Source organism: Oryctolagus cuniculus, chromosome 11 (assembly GCF_051225735.1).
Source record: "Oryctolagus cuniculus isolate XC-2025 breed Fujian yellow rabbit chromosome 11, ASM5122573v1, whole genome shotgun sequence".
In the NCBI taxonomy this organism is placed as follows: Eukaryota; Metazoa; Chordata; class Mammalia; order Lagomorpha; family Leporidae; genus Oryctolagus; species Oryctolagus cuniculus.
Genome location: NC_142877.1, coordinates 56,176,166 through 56,195,831, shown reverse-complemented (window position 1 = coordinate 56,195,831; position 19,666 = coordinate 56,176,166). Strand labels below are relative to the sequence as shown.

Here is a 19,666-nt window from a genome sequence, read left to right as displayed (position 1 = left end):
AGATGTTGGGCCCAGCAGAGAAAAGAGGATGAGACTGGGGGGCTGGGGGTAGGGTGGGGTGGGAGGACCTCCTGCAGCCACCAGGTGTGGGCTCTTCAGCTGCATCCTGGGGACCCCTGTCGAGGGCATGAATGGGCTTCCAGTCTGCCCACCTCCTGGATTTGTAAATGTGCATGTTGGCCCTTTAAGTTTCCTTTGGCTCTCTTGGGGGTCCCTGGCCCCTGAAGACCAGCCCAGCTTGCATCTGAGCTGCAGTGTTTCTGAGTTATTCCAACCTCCCTGACCCGCAGTGGCCCTTCTGCAAGGTGTTGGGCACCTGCCCCTTGTGCTTTGGGGTCCCCTCGGGGCCTGTGACTCCCTCGCAGCCCAACCTGCTGTCCCTGGCCTTCCTCACCTGTGCCTGTAAGGAAAGAGGTTGAGGATGTGGGATGTGGGAGGAGAGAAGAGGAGAAGCGGAAGAAGAAAGTGAAAGAAGACCTGGGGGAAACCACAGAGCCCCTGGGAGGGGAGGAGGTCACTGTCACGGCAACTGCAGGGTGGGGGAGGGGCCTCTCTGTCCCATGGCCAGGGGCCAGCTGAAGCCCCCTCACCCCACCCCGCCAGGGAGGGAGCTCCACCTGATGTTTGTGGAGCACCTGCTATGAAACACACACCTCGCTGGAATGGGGGCATCTTGGTAAGGAGAAAATGCAAACACAGACTGTCCCCATCCAGACCCCTCTCAAAACCGCTCGTGGTCAGTGTGGGCTGTCTGCAGGCCTCACCGTGCTTGGGCTCCTCCCCCTGTCCCCAGCCCCCGAGCCTGGCCCTGTGCCTCTCCAAGCCGTTAGCTGTCTGACCTGTGAGCTTCCCAAGGCCTCTCCAGTACTTATCCCTACTGATGTCTTGTTTCGAACTCATTTATTGGCAGGGTATGTATATAGGGATAGTGCTGCTATCTGCCTGCCCGATCTCCAAACATTCGAGGGCTGGGACTGGGCCAGGCCCAAGCCAAGAACCAGGAATTCAGGTCTCCCGTGTGGGTGGCAGAGACTTGGAGCCATCCCCGCTGCCCCCCGGGGTCTGCATTGGCAGGAGCCACCGTCAGGAATCCGGTATTGAACCCATATACTGATATGAGATGAGGGCATCTTACATCTTAAGCACTGGGCTGAACGCCCGTCCCCCACCCCCAGCCCAAGTCCTCAGTGTGTGAATGCCAGGTTCCCTTGTAAGTGATTGCCGTGAATTATCTCACTTAACTGTCTCGGCAGCCCTATGGGTCCTACCTGGCTGGTGTGAGAGCAGCCCAGGAAGGTTAAGGACCTAAGCTCACCTCCTTGTTACTTTGTTACTTCCTAGTAAGTAGAGCCAGCAAGTTGTTGTTGTTGTTGTTGTTGTTGTTGTTTTTAATATTTATTTATTTGAAAGCCAGAGGGAGAGCACGTCCAGCAGCTGATTCACTCCCCAGATGGCCCGGGGACAGGAACTGCATGAGGGTGGGCAGGGACCCAAACAGTTGGGCCACAGGTGTATTGGCAGGGAGCTGGATCGGAAGCGGAGCAGTGGGGACTTGAAGCGGCCCCCCCCCACTGCACCACAACGTCAGCCCCTGGAGTCAGGACTGAAACGCTGGTTGGCTCCAGGGACCGTGGAGCTAAGCGCACTGTGATATAGTGGGCCCTGGGACTTCACAACAAACAATAGGCTCCTGCTTCCCCTCTGGGAGGTACCTAACTGCTTCCCCACTCCTCCTGTTCCTGTGTGAGCAAGTGTGGAGGGCAGCTTTGGAGGCAGGGGCTGACCACCACTTGCCTGCCAGCGGTGTGATCTTGGGTAGAGGTCTTCACTGCTTGCCTCTAAGCCTCCCTCTCTTGCATCAGAGTGCTGTCACCTCTCTCATGAGGTGGCCGGAAGGATTGGTTGCAACCTGAGCTGTGGGCACACGACAGGTGCTCAGCAGATGAGCTTCCGACTGGGCCCCTTTGTCATCCACGCTCCAGCCCTCCCCCCATCTTCTCCACTTTGCAGATCTGTCACCCCCACCACCCCCAAGTTTCCCCCACCCCAGGGCGTGTCACTTCCTCCTCTGAAGCCTCCCTGCTCAGTACACAAAGGCTGTCACTGTGGCCAGAGGAAGCCCTGCTCTTGAACGCACTCCACCCCGTGAAGCAAGCACCTGTGAGTACCAGGGCACCCACCCGCCTGCCTCCTCTAAGGAGCCCAGGCCTGCCTGGGGGGAAGGCTTGGGCCTGGGTGCTCAGGATCCTGTCTAGACTTGAAACTGGCTCACGCCTCCTTTCTGCACTGCTAATGTTCCCTGTCCCTGTTCCCTGTCGTTTCGCAACCCTCCCGGCCAGTCTATCTTGCTTCAGTTTCCCTGGGCAGGGAGGGGGTACTGGGGGGAGGGAAAGGAGGCGGTGATGTATGAGGCTTGCCCTTGACTGTGCCATGTGCCAAAGGTTCTGCCAGGTTAGGCCTTCCCAGCCTCAGCCTTTGCTGCCGCCTGGCTGCCTCATGCCATGTCCATGTCCTCCCGATCAGTCCGGTGGGGGGCGGGGCATGGAGTCCTTACTCCCAGGAGACAGTGGCCCAGGGTCTCAGCTCCATGCTGAGACCTGGAGTGGGCAGCAGAGCCTCCTGGTTTCTCAGCTGCTAGGCACAAATACGGTGCGTCTTGGGGTGGAATTGAATCCGCGAGAATGGGCCAACCGTTTGGTCCCAGGGATCAAGATTCCTAAGAAGAGAGAGAGATGAGATTTGGTAGAGCCCATTGGGGTCGCTGGGGAGGAGACAAAAAAATTTTTTTAATTATTTATTTGAGAGAGAGAGAGCGAGCTCCCATCTGCAGCTTCACTCCCCAAATGTCTGCAATGGCCAAGGCTGGTCTGGAGTGTAACTGAGGGCTGGGAGCTCCTTCTAGGTCTCCGCTGTGGGTGCCAGGAATCCAGTCACTCGAGTCATCACTGCTGCCTCCCAGAGGCTGCACTGGCAGGAAGCTGGAGTCCCCCATTTGGGACACAACATTTTCACTGGTGTCTTAGCCACCAGGCTAACAGCCCAGCCAGGAGGAGACACAACTTCTGTTGTCGACGGAGTCTGGAATGGAGCAGAGGAAAGCATCCATGAACCCGGAGGCCTCAGCCGTCTCCAACCCTTCTCTTGCCTCCAGTTCACTGTGTGTGACCTTGGGTTTACCGCTCTGGGATTTAGGGGTTCCATTTGTAAAAAGAGGGTCGGGGTAGATGACGCTGCCATTCTATAGTTAGGGTTCGGGGGAAAAGGGAAGTAAAACAAAGAACTGAACAAGTGGAGAGGAGAAAAAGAGCAGAGAGATACAAGGGAAGGGATGAGGGGGCTGAGAAGAAGCAGGTGGCGCGGGTGTGTCCCCAGGGCAGGGTGGGGGCAAGTTGGGAGGAGGGTGGGAAGGGGCTGACCAGGAAGTCCCAGGGCCCCCTTTACGGGATATATATGGGGCAGCAGGGAACCCACCGCAAGAGGTGAGTCAGAACCAGACTCTGAGCAGCAGCAACCGTATCTTCAGTCTCCCTGGCCACAAGCACGCAGAGCAGGGCTGTGGTTACGCTAAGGCTGAGCCCCGAGCCAGCCCCGAGCCCAGGGGCGGAGGCTCTGCTATATGCTGTGCCTGAGTCTCGCAGGTGGTGGGGAGACTCGGCGCCCCACCCGTTCCCGGTGCAGAGCATCTGGCGCTGAGGCTAGGCTCAGGCTGCGGAGGGTGCTGAGCGAGCCGGCCTTGCTTCTACCCTGTTGGCGGGAGTGGGTAGGGGTACATTCTGAAGGGGTGTGTGTTGGCCGTGCCCACCGCTCTCACACGTGGCTCCCACCTCTTGACCCTGCACATCCCCTTCCAGGGACTCACCCTACAGAGACACTTGTGCAGGTGTGAAAAGTCAGCACACTGACTTTTCCATGCAGGTGTATTCATAATAGCACATGGTTAGTTAGGAGCAATTACATGCTCAGGCTGCAGTGGCTGGAACTGGGCCAGGCTGAAACCAGGAACCTGGAATGGCATCTGGGTCTCCCACATCGGTGGCAGCAGCCAAAGCACCTGGGGCAGCATCTGCAGCTTCCCCAGGCGCCTTAGCAGGGACCTGGGTTGGAAGCGGAGCAGCTGGGACCCAGCTGGCGCTAGTGTAGGATGCCAGCACCATAGGCGGTAGCTCAACCTGCAACGCTGGCTCCTTATTTAACTCTCTGATTTTTTTTTTAAGATTTATTTATTTTGGCCGGCGCCGCGGCTCACTAGGCTAATCCTCCGCCTAGCGGCGCCGGCACACCGGGTTCTAGTCCCGGTTGGGGCGCCGGATTCTGTCCCGGTTGCCCCTCTTCCAGGCCAGCTCTCTGCTGTGGCCAGGGAGTGCAGTGGAGGATGGCCCAGGTGCTTGGGCCCTGCACCCCATGGGAGACCAGGAAAAGCACCTGGCTCCTGGCTCCTGCCATCGGATCAGCGCGGTGCGCCGGCCGCAGTGCGCTGGCCGCGGCGGCCATTGGAGGGTGAACCAACGGCAAAGGAAGACCTTTCTCTCTCTCTCTCTCTCTCTCACTGTCCACTCTGCCTGTCAAAAAAAAAAAAAAAAGATTTATTTATTTTACTTGAAAGTCACAGTTACACAGAGAGAAGGAGAGGGAGAGAGAGACAGAGAGAGAGGTCATCCATCTGCTGGTTCACTCCCCAGATGGCCACAACAGCCAGAGCTGTGCCGATCTGGAGCCAGGAGCCAGGAGCTTCTTCCAGGTCTCCCACGTGGGTGCAGGGGCCCAAGGACTTGGACCATCTTCCACTGCTTTTCCAGGCCATAGCAGAGAGCTGGATCGGAAGTGGAGCAGCTGGGTCTCTAACTGGCGCCCACATGGGATGCCAGCACTGCAGGCGGCAGCTCTACCAGCTCGCCACAGCGCAGTCCTCGACTTCATTGCTTTTTATGGCCAAATAATGTTCCGTTGCTGGAGAGACCACCTTTTGTTTACTCACTGATCTGTTGACAGGCAATGGATTGTTTCCCACCTTTTAGCTAATATGAACAGTGTTGCCGTGAGCATTTGTGGATGACTTTGCATTTGAACACCTGTCTGAAATTCTTTATGGGATGCACCAGGTGTGGAATGGCCAGCATATAGCGGGGATTCTATGTCTAATTTAGGGAGGAGCCAAGCTGTTTTCTACAGTGGTTCTATCAGCCAGGGCTGGGCCAGTCCTGCATCCCCACCTGTAACGGAATGAGGATCCTAACTTCTCTCCATCTTCCTCCACGCTTGTTACTTTTCTTTCTTTTCTTTCTTTCTTTCTTTCTTTCTTTCTTTCTTTCTTTCTTTCTTTCTTTCTTTCTTTGATAGTCAATCTAGTGGGCGTGAACCCATGTCTCCTTGTGGTTTTGATTTGCATTTCCCCGATGACTATTGATGTAGAGCATCTTTCTGCCCTTTTTTTTTTTTTTTTTTTTTTGACAGGTAGAGTTATAGACAGTGAAAGACAGAGAGAAAGGTCTTCCTTCCGTTGGTTTACTCCCCTAATGGCCGCTACGGCCGGCACTGCGCCGATCCAAAGCCAGGAGCCAGGTGCTTCCTCCCGGTCTCCCATGTGGGTGCAGGGACCCAAGCGCCTGGGCCATCCTCCACTGGGCCACAGCAGAGAGCTGGACTGGAAAAGGAGCAACCGGGACTAGTACCCGGTTCCCCAATTGGGACTAGAATCCGAGGTGCTGGCACCGCAGGCGGAGGATTAGCCAGGTGAGCCACGGCGCTGGCCATCTTTCTGCTTTTTAAAGCTTTATTTATTTATTTGAAAGGCAGAGTCACAGGGAGACAGGGAGAGACTGAGAGACACAGAGGGGGAGGTGTCTTCCATCCATTGGTTCACTCTCCTAATGGCTACAACAGCCAGGGCTGGGCCAGTCCAAAGACAGGAGCCAGGAGTTTCCTCTGGGTCTCCCATTTGGGTGGCAGGGACCTAATTACTTGAGCCATCACTGCTGCCTCCCAGAACCTGCGTGAGCAGGAAGCTGGAATCAGAAGCGGAGCTAGGACTCAAACACAGGCACTCATATAAGACACCAGTGTCCCAAGAGGCTTCACGGCCACTGCACCGAATGTCCACCCTTGAGCATTTTTTACCTGCTGCTTGGACATCTCTGCATCTTCTTCAAAGAAATGTCTACTTGGGTGTTTTGCTCATTTTTGGATTGGGTTGTCTTTTTTATATTTTTTTTTTCTAAAGGCATTGATTTTCCATGAACTACTGTTTTCATTCACAGTCATTCATGTAAGTTGAGGATATAGAAATGTCCTTTTTTTTTTTTTAAGATTCATTTTGTTTATTTGAAAGACAGAGTTACAGAAAGAGGTAGAGACAGACAGAGAGAGAGGTCTTCCATCCGCTGGTTCACACCTCAATTGGCCGCAATGGCTGGAGCTGTGTCAATCCGAAGCCAGGAGCCAGGAGCTTCTTCCGGGTCTCCTAAGTGGGTGCTGAGGCCCAAGGACTTGGGCCATCTTCTACTGCTTTCCCAGGCCATAGCAGAGAGCTGGATAGGAAGAGAAGCAGCCGTATTAGAACCAGTGCCCATATGGGATGCCGGCGCTTTAGGCCAGGGCTTTAACCTGTTGCGCCACAGTGCCGGCCCCGTCTTTTGTATATTTTATGGGTACTTACCAGATAGATGATTCGCAAATATTTTCTCCCACTCTGCGGGCTGTTTCTTCACCATCTTGGTAGCATTCCTTGATTCACAAAAGTATCAACTTGTCTGGGCCGATGTTGTGACTCAGCAGGTTAAGCCGCCACCTGCAGTGCCGGCATCTCATATGGGCACTGGTTCGAGTCCCAGCTGCTCCACTTCCGATCCAGCTTCCTGCTAATGGGCCTAGGAAAGCAGCAAAGGATGGCCCCCTGTTGCCCACATGGGAGAGCTGGATAGAGCTCCTGGTTTTGACCTGGTCCAGCCTCAGTACCTGTAGTCATTTGGGGGAGTGAACTAGTGGATAGAAGATCTATCTTCCCCCATCTCCCTGTAACTCTGCCTTTCAAATAAAATACACTAAATTTTTAAAAAGTATCACATTTTCATAAAGATCCAATTCACTTATTTTTGCTTTTGTTGCCCATGCCTTTGGCGTTATAACTAAGAATCCACTGCCAATTCCAACATCATCAAGATATACTTTAATTTTTTCGAAGAGTTTATAGTTTCAATGGTTATATTTGGCTCTTTGATGATCCCTATTCAGTTCATTTTTGTATGCAGTGGGATCTGCAGTGGGATCCAGCATTCTTGCAAGTGGATAGCCAGTCATCCCAGCACCATTTGTTGAAGACTTTTCTTTTCACATTGAATAGTTCAGCACTTCTGTTGAAAATCAATTAACTGGGGCAGGTGCTGTGGCTATGCCACCTGCGCTGCCGGCATCCCATGTGGGCAATGGGTTCTAGTCCCGGTTGCTCCTCTTCTAGTCCAGCTCTCTGCTGTGGCTCAGGAGGGTGGTGGAGGATGGTCTGGGTGCTTGGGCCCCTGCACCCATATGGGAGACCAGGAGGAGGCACCTGGCTCCTGGCTTCAGATTGGTGCAGTGCTGGCCGCGGCAGCCATTTGGGGGGTGAACCAACGGAGGGAAGACCTCTCTCTCTCTGTCTATAACTCTACCTGTCAAATAAAAAAAAATCAATTGACCATAGATAGATGGCCTCTGAATTCTGCTTCATTGATCTACATGTCCATTCTTATGCCAGTGTCACACTGTCTCAATTACTATAGCTCTGTCATAAGTTTCGAATCTGGAAAGTGTGAGTCCTCCAACTTTGTTCTTTTTCAAGATTTTTGGGCTATTTGGGGGCCCCGTGTAATTTTATAATTTTAAGATCACCTTGATTTCTGCAAATAGCATCCATTAAGATTTAATTTCAGTGGGGTGGGTGTTTATCCTGGCAGTGAGACGCCTGCATCTGACATCGTGGTGCGTGAATTCTGTGCCTGGGATTGGCTCCTGAGTCCAACTTCCTGCTAATGCAGACCCCAGGAAAGCAGCGGTGATGGCTCAAGTAATATGGGGACCTGGAGCGCTCCCAGATCCTGGCTCCTGGCTCCAGTTGTGTCCCAGCCCTGTCAGGTGTTGCAGGTATTTGGGGTGTGAAGCAGCAGGTGGGAGTGCGCTCTCTCTCTAGCTCCCTCTCTCTCTTGCTCTCTGTTGCTCACATAAATAAATAAAAATACCTAACTTTTGATTTTTGAAGCACGGTCATATATTACCTTTTCAATTTTAATTAATATGTTTTTTCTTTAAAGATTTATTTATTTGAAAGGTAGAGTTAGAGAGATAAAGGAGAGACTGAGACAGAGAGAGAGAGCTCTTCCATCCGCTGGTTCACTCAATGGCTGGGGCTGGCCTAGGCTGAAGCCAGGAGCCAGGAGTCTCTTCCAGGTCTCCCACATGGGTGTAGGGGCCCAAGGACTTGGGCCGTCCTCTACTGCTTTCCCAGGCCGCAGCAGAGAGCTGGACTGGAAGTGCAGCAGCCAGGACTAGAACAGGGCATATGGGATGCTGGTGCTGCAGGTGGCGATTTAACTTGCTATGCCACAGCACCGACCCCAATTAATATGATTTTTTTTAAAAAAAGGCTTTATTTTATTTTTATTTATTTGAAAGGCAGGGAGAGAGAGAGAGAGAGAGAGATCTTCCACCTGCTGGTTCCTGGCTGGGCCAGGACGAAGCCAGGAGCCAGGAACTCCCTCAGGGGTTCCCATGTCGGTGGCAGGGACCCAAGTAGTTGCCTCCTGGGGCGTGCCTCAGCAGGAATCTGGACTGGAAGCAGAGGTGGGCCTGGATCCCAGACACAGAAGCGTGGACGTGGTTGCCCCCAGCAGCAGAGCCCGCCGCGAAGCTTTGAAAACCCAGGAATCTGCCTCGTTTTCCTCGAGCTCATTTCCTTCGTCCAAAGTACAGGGAAGAAAATCGATGCCAACCCTGGCCTACCTTCCTGCCCTTTCCTAGACTTTCAGGAAGTTCTTGGTGTGGTCTATTCTTCATGGTCACCCAAATGCAGCGGCGACTCGCACCCCTTGTCCACCCCGCCCACTGACTCTCCACCTTGATCCTGAACTTGGGACTATGAAAGCTGCAGGGGCTACCGGATTCCTTACTCAGCTCTTTCACTTGACTCGCCCCACTGTCAGTGAGTGACTGAGCTAGGACCAGAATCCCCCGAGCTTTGTCTATGGTTGTGCCCCCACTGCGGCGAGCAGATGTGGGTGCAGCCCTCCATGGCTCCAGGGCCCAGCCCCACTGTGCACACACAGGTCTCCTCTGGGGCCTCTGCCTTAGCCTGCCTGCCACTGTGAAGAAACTGCTGGATACACGGGGAAGCACGGGAAGTGAAACCATGAGAGGAGCTACAAATTTGGGGCAGCCTTTGGAGAGTTACAACCAGAAGCTAAGTTTAGAAGCCTGAGGGCTTGGGGTCCTCCCTGAGGTTCCACGCGTGCCCTTTTCCTATCCGATTGCAGGCCATGGTGGCTTTGCCAATGGTCCTTGTCTGCCTGCTGGCCCTGGGCAGGGGTGAGAGTGAGCTGGACGCCAAGATCCCATCCGCAGGGGAAGCCTCAGAATGGGGAGACCCTGACTCGGCCGTGCCGGGCTCCTGCCAGCCAGCCCCCTCCTGCCAGAAGTGCATCGTCTCCCACCCCAGCTGTGCGTGGTGCAAGCAACTGGTAAATATAGGCCGGCAGCCTTTGAAACCTGTGTGTGTGCTGTGTTCCCCACGGTGGGGATGCTGGGGCAGTTCTCCCCTGTCTCTTCTTCTTCTTCTTATTTATTTATTTATTTGAGAGATAGAGTTACAGAGAGTGATAGGGAGACACAGATCTTCCATTTCTGGTTCCCTCCCCAAATGGCCACAACAGGTGATCCGAAGGAGCCAGGAGCTTCTTCCAGGTCTCCCAGGGCCCAAGCACTTGGGCCATCTTCCACTGTTTTCCCAGGTGCATTAGCATTGGAAGTGGAGCAGCCGGGACTCGAACCGGCACCCATATGGGATGCTGGCACTGCAGGCGGCAGCTTAACCCAGTGCTGATCTCATCACAAAGGCCACTCGTGATCTCATCTAAACCTAATGCTAATGCCCCTGACCCTCGGGCCCCATCTTAGACACCATCACAGGGAGGGGGAAAGGTTTCATTCATCGCGCCGGGGGGGGGGGGGGGGGGGCTGGTGGGGCCCGGGTCAGGGCCAGAGTTCAGGGCAGAGGAGAAACTGCATGGAGGAGGAGGTCCTGCTGTCCCAGCACCTGTGGGGGGTGGGAAGGGGCTGCAGGCCCGGGGGGGGGTGGGTGGGGGGCTTGAGCTGCCCCTGGAGGATCACAGGAGGCTGCTCTTTGCCTTGAAGAGGCAGAGCTGGGAGACGGACTGGGGACCGGGGCAGAACTGGCTGTCTCCCAGAAAGATGGCGAGTTAGATCAGCTCAGTTCCTGACGGCAAAGCTCCAGCAGCGTTACTCCGGGCGTAATGGAAGAACAGACTCCAACCTGCGCAAGGCGGGAGGCAGAGGGTCCAGGCTCCTGGGACAGGCCGGCCTATTCCTGGGGAACAGGGGCTGGCGCCACATCGCCTGCCCTCAGCTGAAAAGCCACTTTAACCATTTCCTTCCCCTGCGGCCTCCCAGCCCGTCCCAAGGTAGCAGACGCAGTGGTGGGGAGAGGCGTCTCCTCTTCCGTCCCCATCCTCCCTGGACCCCCCATCTCAGCACACAGGGCCGGCTCCCCGCCCCCCACCCCTTGTAAGTGGTAGTGAGCTCACGTCCCGAGTTCGAACAGGAAGTGTGTGGCTCTAGCGGGTGGGGAAAGGGGGAGGGGAGATAAAGGCAGGGGGCGGGCGGGCGGGGGGCTGCTATAGGAAGTGGGGTTCCGTTAAGGAAGAAAGGACGGGAGTTCAAGGGTAGCTGTGGAGACCGGCAGGGGCCCCCACGAACCTCCCTTGCCGGGCAGAACTTCACCGCCTCGGGGGAAGCAGACGCACGGCGCTGCGCGCGGCGGGAGGAGCTGCTGGCGCGGGGCTGCCCGCCGCACGAGCTGGAGGAGCCCCGCGGCCGGCAGGAGGTGCTGCAGGACCGGCCGCTCAACCAGGGCGCCCGCGGCGAGGGGGCCACGCAGCTGGCGCCGCAACGGGTGCGGCTCACGCTGCGGCTGGGTGAGTGAGGGCCGGGCTCTGGGGCAGAGGCCTGCGCCGGGCCTCGGTGCGCTCCGCTGACCTGCGCACCGCCCTGTCCCTGTCCCCAGGGGAGCCCCAGAAGCTCCACGTCCGCTTCCTCCGTGCCAAGGGCTACCCGGTGGACCTGTACTACCTTATGGACCTGAGCTACTCCATGAAAGACGACCTGGAGCGCGTGCGCCAGCTTGGCCACCGTCTGCTGGTCCAGCTGCAGAACGTCACTCAGTCGGTGCGCATTGGTAAGCGGAGCCTTGCACCTGCCAACATCCCTAGGCTCCCCAGGGCTCCATCCGACCCTCTCCCAAAGTTTATTTATTTTTTTTTAAATTAAGATTTACTTATTTATTTGAGAGGGAGAGAGAGAGAGGGAGACAGAGAGAGTCTTCCTACCCGCTGTATCACTCCCCCAAATGCCCACAACAGCTGGGGCTAGGCCAGGTGGAAGCCAGGAGCCAGGCACTCCATCAAGGTCTCCAGCATCCAGAGACTCCTGCACTTGGTCGTCCCCCGCTGCCTCCCAGGGAGCTGGGCTGAAAGTGGGGCAGCAGGGATGCCATACCAGACACTCTGATAAGGGATGCCAGCTCCCAGGCAGCTGGCCTTAGTCCACTGCGCCAAAATGCCTGCCCCCTCCTAGTTTTTTTTTTTTTTTTTTTTTTTTTTTAAGTTTTATTAATTCATTTGAAAGGCAGAGTTACAAAGAGGCGGCGGGTGTGTGTGTGTGTGTGTGTGTGTGTGTGTGTGGTTTACTTCCCAAATGGCCCCAGTGGCCAGGTCTGAGCTGATCTGAAGTCAGGAGCCAGGAGCTTCTTCCTGGTCTCCCATGTGGGTGCAGGGGCCCAAGGACTCGGGCCATCTTCTACTGCTTTCCCAGGCTGTAGCAGAGAGCTGGATGAGAAGTGGGGCAGCTGGCGCCCCATATGGGATGCTGGCACTGCAGGCGGCGGCTTTACCCACTATGCCAGGCCACAGATTCTGAACATCTCTCCCCCAAAGACACCACACCTCTAGGCCCAGAGCTGGAAGGGCTGTAGGAGACTCCCCCATTGTACAGGAGGGCTAACTGAGGGCCAGAGCACGGAGCCACCGTGTGCAGACGGCTGCTGGGACCCCCAACTTGCGCACTGGGCTAGATGTCATTGTCCCTGGCTGAGTGGACCCAGCTCCTCTGTGTTCAACAGCCCGTCCTTTGCCTCGTGCTGCTACTGCACCCACATCCTGGCCCTCTCCCCCATGCCCCAGGAAGTCCCTGTCTGCTCCATGGGGTCCTCGCAATCCCCTTCACGCCCCCCCCCAACTCTCTGGGCCCGTGGTGGCCTCATCCCTCTGCCCTCCCAGGTACTCCTCTGGGAGTACCTGTCACCCCACCATACAGCCCTTGCCCCAAGGGCCTCCGCAGTGGGCCCTCCGTCCCTCTGCTGCACAGGGGCTGTGGGCTCAGCCACCCACCCCCTCCCCGCCTCTCCTCCCAGGCTTTGGTTCCTTTGTGGACAAGACGGTGCTGCCCTTTGTGAGCACGGTGCCTGCTAAGCTGCGCCACCCCTGCCCCAGCCGGCTCGAGCGCTGCCAGCCGCCTTTCAGCTTTCACCACGTGCTGTCCCTGACCGGGGACGCTCAGGCCTTCGAGCGGGAGGTCGGGCGCCAGAGCGTGTCAGGCAACCTGGACTCGCCCGAAGGCGGCTTTGACGCCATTCTACAGGCTGCGCTCTGCCAGGTGAGGAGGCGGGGCCCAGCCTGCCTGCCGCTGTGGGTTGTGAGGCACTGCACTTTGCATGTTGATTTTAACAGTTACCTGGTGGGCGGGAGAGAAGGATTTCCGGGCAGCAGCGGCCCTGTGATGGGGGCTGGAGAGAGCAGGGAGGAGCAGGCAGCTGGAGGATAAACCCTGGGGTGGCCCAAGGACCACGCACAGGGCCCAGTGTCACCTCCGCCACACCCCAGGAGCAGATTGGCTGGAGAAATGTGTCCCGGCTGCTGGTGTTCACTTCTGACGACACATTCCACACAGCCGGGGACGGGAAGCTGGGCGGCATCTTCATGCCCAGTGACGGGCACTGCCACTTGGACAGCGATGGCCTGTACAGGCGCAGCCCGGAGTTTGTGAGTCCCTGCTGCCACCTCGCCTGTCCCATCAGAGCCATACCTCCTTGTCCTCCACCCCCACCCCGGGGTGGGGGGCAGGGCACTCACTGGTGACCTCCTGTCCCTGTGACCCCCGCTTCTTAGACAGCAGACTTGTGTGTCCCCACTCCCTCCCTGCCCCTTACTCTTTGCCAAGCTTCTGAGGCGCCCCCAGCAGATGGCCCCCTGGGTTGCTGGGTTCCCTGGGTGGAGGGCACCTTGCATGTGATGGTGCTCACCTTGCACCTGTCCCTGCCCCAGGACTACCCCTCAGTGGGTCAGGTGGCCCAAGCCCTGTCTGCAGCCAACATCCAGCCTATTTTTGCCGTCACCAGTGCCACACTGCCCGTCTACAAGGTGAGCGCTGTCTGGAGGCCAACCTGTTTTCTGCCTGATGGTGCCCTCCTTCCAGACCCCTCCCCCCCAGGAGCCTATTTTCCTATAGCAGTGACCCCTCTCCCCCGTTTCCTTCACCTTCTTGTAACCCAGGAGCTGAGTAAGCTGATCCCCAAGTCGGCGGTGGGGGAGCTGAGTGAGGATTCCAGCAATGTGGTGCAGCTCATCATGAATGCTTACAACGTGAGTGTGTGAAGCTTGAGGGTGGGCTCAGGGCACAGGGGTGCCCCCCGGGATGGGGGGCAGCGGCACTAAGAGGGGACAGACACCTCATGGTCTGACATGCCGCAGCGCGTGCCTACAGTTTGCTGCCGATGGGTCACCCCCTTGATCTCACATTCGTGACCTTTCAGGGTCTGACTTGTAGGAGCATGGCGCCCTGCGCTGGCCAAGGCAGCAAAGCAACATTCATGGAGCTTTTATTTCGTGCTAACCACTGTCCCGTGTGCACTCACTGTTTGCTATCTCGTTGAAGCCATCCAAACTCCTGCTTTGTAACGGTCATCATCTCTGTGTTACGGACAAGGAAACAGGCTCAGTCCCTCACCCCCTCACCCCTCACAGAGAGATGAAATGGAAGGGCTGGCATTGGTCTCTAGTGTTTGTGCTTGAAAAAAATGTGACATCAAAAGCCTGATGTTGCTAAGTTTACAAACAATTCAAGTAGAAGGAACTGTGAACTTTTTTTTTTTTTTAGAGATTTATTTATTTATCCAAAAGGGAGAAAGGCAGAGCTACAGACAGAGCAAGAGAAAAATGGAGAGAGAGATCTGTCTTCCATCTGCTGGTTCACCCCCCACCCCAAACTGGCTACAATGGCCAGTGGTGAGCCAGGTTGAAGCCACGAGCCAGGAGCTTCTTCTGGGTCTCCCACGTGGGTGCAGGGGCCCAAGCCCTTGGGCCATCTTCTGCTGCTTTCCCAGGCACACTTGCAGGGAGCTGGTTCGGAAATGGAGCAACTGGGACTCAAACTGGTGCCCGGATGGGATGCCAGCACCATAGATAGTGGCTTTACCCGCTGAGTCACAGTTCTGTCCCCCCCCGCCTATAAAAACTCTTAAGTGTTTTATTGAGTTTAAGACTTGTGGCACAGCGGGTTAGAGCCCTGGCCTGCAGTGCTGGCACCCCATATGGGCACCAGTTCAAATCCTGGCTGTTCCACTTCTGATCCAGCTCCCTGCTAATGTGCCTGGGAAAGCAGTGGGAGATGGCCAAAGTCCTTGAGCACCTGCACCCATATGGGAGACCTGGAAGTATCTTCTGGCTCCTGGCTTTGGATCAGCTCAGTTCCTGCCTTTGCAGCCATTTGAGAGTAAGCCAGCAGATGGAAGAACTCTCTCTCTGTTTCTGTTTCTCTCTCTGTAACTCTTTCAAATAAATAAATAAATCTTAAAAAAAAAACTTACCTCTCCAACTAGACTGTAAGCTGCTTTTGCTTTTAAGATTTCTTTATTTGAAAGAAGAATGATACAGAGAGAGAAAGAGAGAGGGAGAGAATCTTTCATCTACTCGTTCACTTTTTTTTTTTTTTAAGATTTTTTTATTTATTTGAGAGGTAGAGTTACAGAGAGGAGAGACAAAGGTCTTCCATCTCCTGGTTCACTCCCCAAATGGCCAGAATGGCTGGACCTGGGCCAATCTGAAGCCAGGAGGCAGGGGCTTCTTTTGGGTCTCCCATGTGGGTGCAGGGGCCCAAGGACTTGGGTCATCTTCTACTGCTTTCCCAGGACACAGCAGACAGCTGGATTGAAGAGAAGCAGCTGGGACATGAACCGGTGCCCACATGGAATGCTGGCACCACAGGAGGAGGCTTTACCTGCTATACCACAGTGCCAGCCCCTGGTTCACTTCTTAAACGGCCTCAATGCCCTGGGCTATTTCAGGCCAAAGCCAGGAGCCCACATGGATGGCAGGGCCCAAGTATGTGTGCCATCTTCTGCTACCTTCCCAGAGAGCTGGTTGAAAGTGGAGCAGTTGGGGCCAGCGCCGTGGCTCAATAGGCTAATCCTCCGCCTTACGGCACCGGCACACCAGGTTCTGGTCCCGGTTGCCCCTCTTCCAGGCCAGCTCTCTGCTGTGGTCCTGGAGTGCAGTGGAGGATGGCCCAAGTCCTTGGGCGCTGCACCCGCATGGGAGACCAGGAAAAGCACCTGGCTCCTGGCTTTGGATCAGCGTGATGCGCCGGCCGCAGCCCACCGGCCGCGGCGGCCATTGGAGGGTGAACCAATGGCAAAAGGAAGACCTTTGTCTCTCTATTCTCTCTCTCTCTCACTGTCCACTCTGCCTGTCAAAAATAAAAAAAAAATAAATAAAAAAAGAAAGTGGAGCAGCCGGGACTCAAAGTGGTGCTCTGATATGGGATGCCGGTGTTGCAGGTAGCAGCTCCACTCACTGCGTCACAAAACTAACCCCAAGTTTCTTGAGGACAAGGACCACACCCCAAACATGGCAAGGAAACCTGAGACACGGTCAGATTCCCTAGGACAGAACTCATGCAATGAACCTGCCCTGTAGACCTGTGCACGCACATGGATCTGGGGTTCGACAGATAACTGCTTGCACTGTTGGTTACAACACCGGGGCGGCCCCTGCCCTGCACACGTCTGCTGGCAGGTGCATTGTGGTGTGTTAGAGGCCTGGTGAGCACTGCCTCCACAAACACCTATGGACTAGGTGGAATGGAAGAGGCGCTGGAACACGGCAGGCAGCGCTATGGCAGAATTGGGACCAGCGGGGCAGGGCGTTAGGTTGGGGCTGGGGTCCCCACTTCAAGCTGTTGCTCCCTCTCTTCTGGCAGAGCCTGTCATCCACTGTGACCCTGGAGCACTCGTCCCTCCCTCCTGGAGTCCACATCTCTTATGAATCCCAGTGTGGGAGTTCCAAGGAGAGGGAGGGCGAGGCTGGGCACCGAGGGCAGTGCAACGACGTCCAAATCAACCAGATGGTGAGAGCCAGCCAGGCTGGGCACCGGGGAGGTGTGGGGAGTGGGCGTGGAATGCAGGCAGGAAAAGACGGGGAGCAGGCACTGAGAACAGGGTGGGAGCGTGGGGTCGCCAGCCCCCCATCCGTCCTGAGCTTTAATGCATGGCTCCTTCAAAGTGGGTATCCAGGGCATGGTGTTAGCAGACTAGTCCTTGGCCTACAAAGGGGTTGGGTTCTGGGCGGTTAGTGGGCCTGGGGTGAGTGCGTGTGTGACGTGGCCTGAACTCCTGCCCACCCTGCCTTCAGGTGAATTTCTGGGTTACCTTGCAAGCTACTGCCTGCCTCCAGGAGCCCCACCTGCTGAGGCTCCGGGCCCTCGGCTTCTCGGAGGAGCTGACTGTGGAGCTGCACACGCTGTGTGACTGTAACTGCAGCGACACCCAGCCCCAGGCTCCACACTGCAGCCATGGCCAGGGGGACCTGCAATGCGGGGTGTGCCGGTGAGGGCCTCCTCTTCCCTTCACCACCCGGCTCTCCACCCCCCACCTCCAGGGACCAACCCTGGCTCCCATCCTCCCCCTGGAGTCATATGTCACGCCCTGGAGCTGTGCAGATCCGCCCAGGCATCTCTTTCTTGCCCCTTGGCGCTCACTGTACTAACTCCTCTCCCGCACTCTCTTGAGAACTTGGGTTTGGAAGATCGCGCAAGAGATGGGCAGGGACGGTTAAGCCCTCTAAGCCGCCTCTTTCCTCCACCTTCGCCTCCCAGGTGCGCAGCCGGCCGCCTGGGCCGGCTCTGTGAGTGCTCGGAGGCTGAGCTCTCGTCTCTTGATCTGGAAGCTGGGTGCCGGGCCCCCAATGGGACAGGGCCCCTGTGCAGCGGGAAGGGACAGTGCCAGTGTGGGCGCTGCAGCTGCAGTGGACAGAGCTCCGGGCGTCTGTGCGAGTGTGACGATGCCAGCTGTGAGCGGCATGAGGGCATCCTCTGTGGAGGTAACTGGAGCCTTGAGATGGGCAGGGGCAGCGTGGTCTCCCCCAGGGGCATTCAGACTCTGGGTGTCACACCACTGAGCCAAGCAAGTTTGGAGGCTGGAGAGGGACGGGGTGCATGGCCTGCGTAGGGGAGTGCATCTGTCACCCTGCCTGTGCCTCTACCCCAGGTTTTGGCCGCTGTCAGTGTGGCGTGTGTTACTGCCATGCCAACCGCACGGGCAGAGCGTGTGAGTGCAGCAGGGACACGGACAACTGTGTTGGTCCTGAGGGAGGACTCTGCAGTGGGCACGGTCACTGCAAATGCAACCGTTGCCAGTGCTTGGACGGCTACTACGGCGCTCTGTGTGACCAATGCCCAGGCTGCAAGACACCGTGTGAGAGACACAGGTGAGGCCCAGGGGCTTGCATCTTGGGAGTGGAAGGGGGGCTGACAGAGCCTGCTGAACCCCTCCTGCCTGCCCGCCCGCGGTGAACGTTAATGCATTGGCCTCCACGGACAGGGACTGTGCGGAGTGCGGGGCCTTCGGGACTGGTCCCCTGGCCTCCAACTGCAGCACGGCTTGTGCCCATGCCAATGTGACGCTGGCTTTGGCTCCCATCTTGGACGATGGCTGGTGCAAAGACAGGACCCTGGACAACCAGTTGTTCTTCTTCCTGGTGGAGCACGAGGCTGGGGGCAGCGTCGTGCTTCGAGTGAGCCCCCTAGAGGGTAAGTGGGCAAAGGGGTTGTGCACCTGGCAAGTGGAGCCCCGCGTTCATCAGGTGGGGTCTCGTTCATCAGGTGGGGGCTCAGGCTTCTGGCCGCAAGTGCAAGGGCAGGGCGGGATGGGGGAAGCCAGTGGAGCAGGCCCAGGCCCTGGGCAGTGAGGACAAGCGCAGGCCCTGCTGTTTCCTCTGCTTTCAGTGGGACATGGCCCGGCCAGGGAGGCTGGTTCATCTGTCCTGTTTTTCTCACAGGGGGCGCGGACCACACAAAGACCATCGTGCTGGGCTGCGTAGGGGGCATCGTGGCGGTGGGACTGGTGCTGGTCCTGGCTTATCGGCTGTTGGTGGAGATCTATGACCGCCGGGAGTTCAATCGCTTCGAGAAGGAGCGGCAGCAACTCAACTGGAATCAGGTGAGGCGGCGGCCCGCTACCTGGGCTGCAGTGCCCGGGTGGGTCCTTCTCCCTCTCCACCCCCACGAGCTCCTAGGATCCTGCTCCTGTTCCAGGGTGGCCTCCTAGGACTAGGTGAGGGGCAAGGGCACCTGGACTTGCCCTCACCCCTGGGCCTCTCCCCTCAGGACAACAACCCTCTCTACAGAAGTGCCGTCACGACCACCATCAACCCGCGCTTCCAGGAGCCCGAGAGGCCTCTTCTCTGAGGCAGCAGCCAGGTAGGGGCCAACGCGCCCCGTCAGCGGCTGCCGCCTGGATTCCCTGCCTCGCACTCTACAGTACAGAGACTCATCTCACACCACAGCCGTCACCTGCCCTCTGCGCCAGAGGCCAAAGTGGGCCACTCCTCTTGCCACCTGAGGGCAGGCTGGTTCTCAAACTGGACCCTGGGGGGAACACCGGGTACACTGCCTGGCAAACAGCCGAGCGCCAACTCAGCCCAGGGGCAGGCTCCGAGCGCTCAGGTGGTGCAGGCCCGTGGAGGCCACAGACCACACTGGGGAGCTGGTGGCTCACCCGGTTCTGTCCTGCTGTGAACGCTACCTTGGCCGGCTTTCCCTTCCACACGGTCCTCTGCAGAGCGGGGAATCTTACCGGTGGCTTATACGGGCTGCTGTTGTGGTGCGAAGGGTCAGCTGTTGCTTGCCCCACTGCTCCACTTCCAATCCAGTGCCCTGCTGATACCTGGGAAAGCAGCAGCGAATGGCCCGAGTCCTTGGGCCCCCGCCACCCACGTGGGAGACCTGGAAGACGCTCCTGGCTTTGGTCTGGCCCAGTCCTGGCTGTGTGGCCATTTGATAGTGAAGATCCCATTCTGTCTCCCTTGTCACCCTACCTTTCAAAGTAAAATCGTTTACAAAAATGGTTTATAGAGTGCTG

General features: G+C 56.9%; 1 protein-coding gene across 3 annotated transcripts; it reads left to right on the top strand.

The window, feature by feature from the left end:
* Nucleotides 1-2,076: 2,076 nt before the first annotated feature.
* Nucleotides 2,077-19,649, top strand: ITGB7 (integrin subunit beta 7). 3 transcript variants are annotated; one of them, XM_002711126.6, is made up of 15 exons: nt 2,077-2,160; nt 9,498-9,701; nt 10,973-11,174; nt 11,264-11,434; nt 12,668-12,909; nt 13,137-13,295; nt 13,578-13,673; nt 13,806-13,895; nt 16,510-16,656; nt 16,941-17,134; nt 17,404-17,627; nt 17,795-18,014; nt 18,128-18,336; nt 18,585-18,745; nt 18,913-19,649. In XM_002711126.6, exons 2-15 carry the CDS (start codon nt 9,501-9,503, stop codon nt 18,991-18,993), a joined length of 2,397 nt encoding a protein of 798 aa, XP_002711172.3. In that variant the 5' UTR covers nt 2,077-2,160; nt 9,498-9,500; the 3' UTR covers nt 18,994-19,649. The 3 variants fall into 3 exon arrangements, with proteins under 3 accessions (XP_002711172.3, XP_008254727.3, XP_089164535.1); XM_089308409.1 differs by lacking the exon at nt 2,077-2,160 and adding an exon at nt 5,713-5,730; XM_008256505.5 differs by lacking the exon at nt 16,510-16,656.
* Nucleotides 19,650-19,666: the final 17 nt, after the last annotated feature.

Bases quoted from the DNA above. Each gene is read 5' to 3' on its own strand.
- ITGB7 (XM_002711126.6), top strand. From the start codon at position 9,501: ATGGTGGCTTTGCCAATGGTCCTTGTCTGCCTGCTGGCCCTGGGCAGG. The intron at 18,015-18,127 runs GTGAGGCCCAGG...CTCCACGGACAG, and splicing joins ACACCGTGTGAGAGACACAG to GGACTGTGCGGAGTGCGGGG. The intron at 18,337-18,584 runs GTAAGTGGGCAA...TTTTTCTCACAG, and splicing joins TCGAGTGAGCCCCCTAGAGG to GGGGCGCGGACCACACAAAG.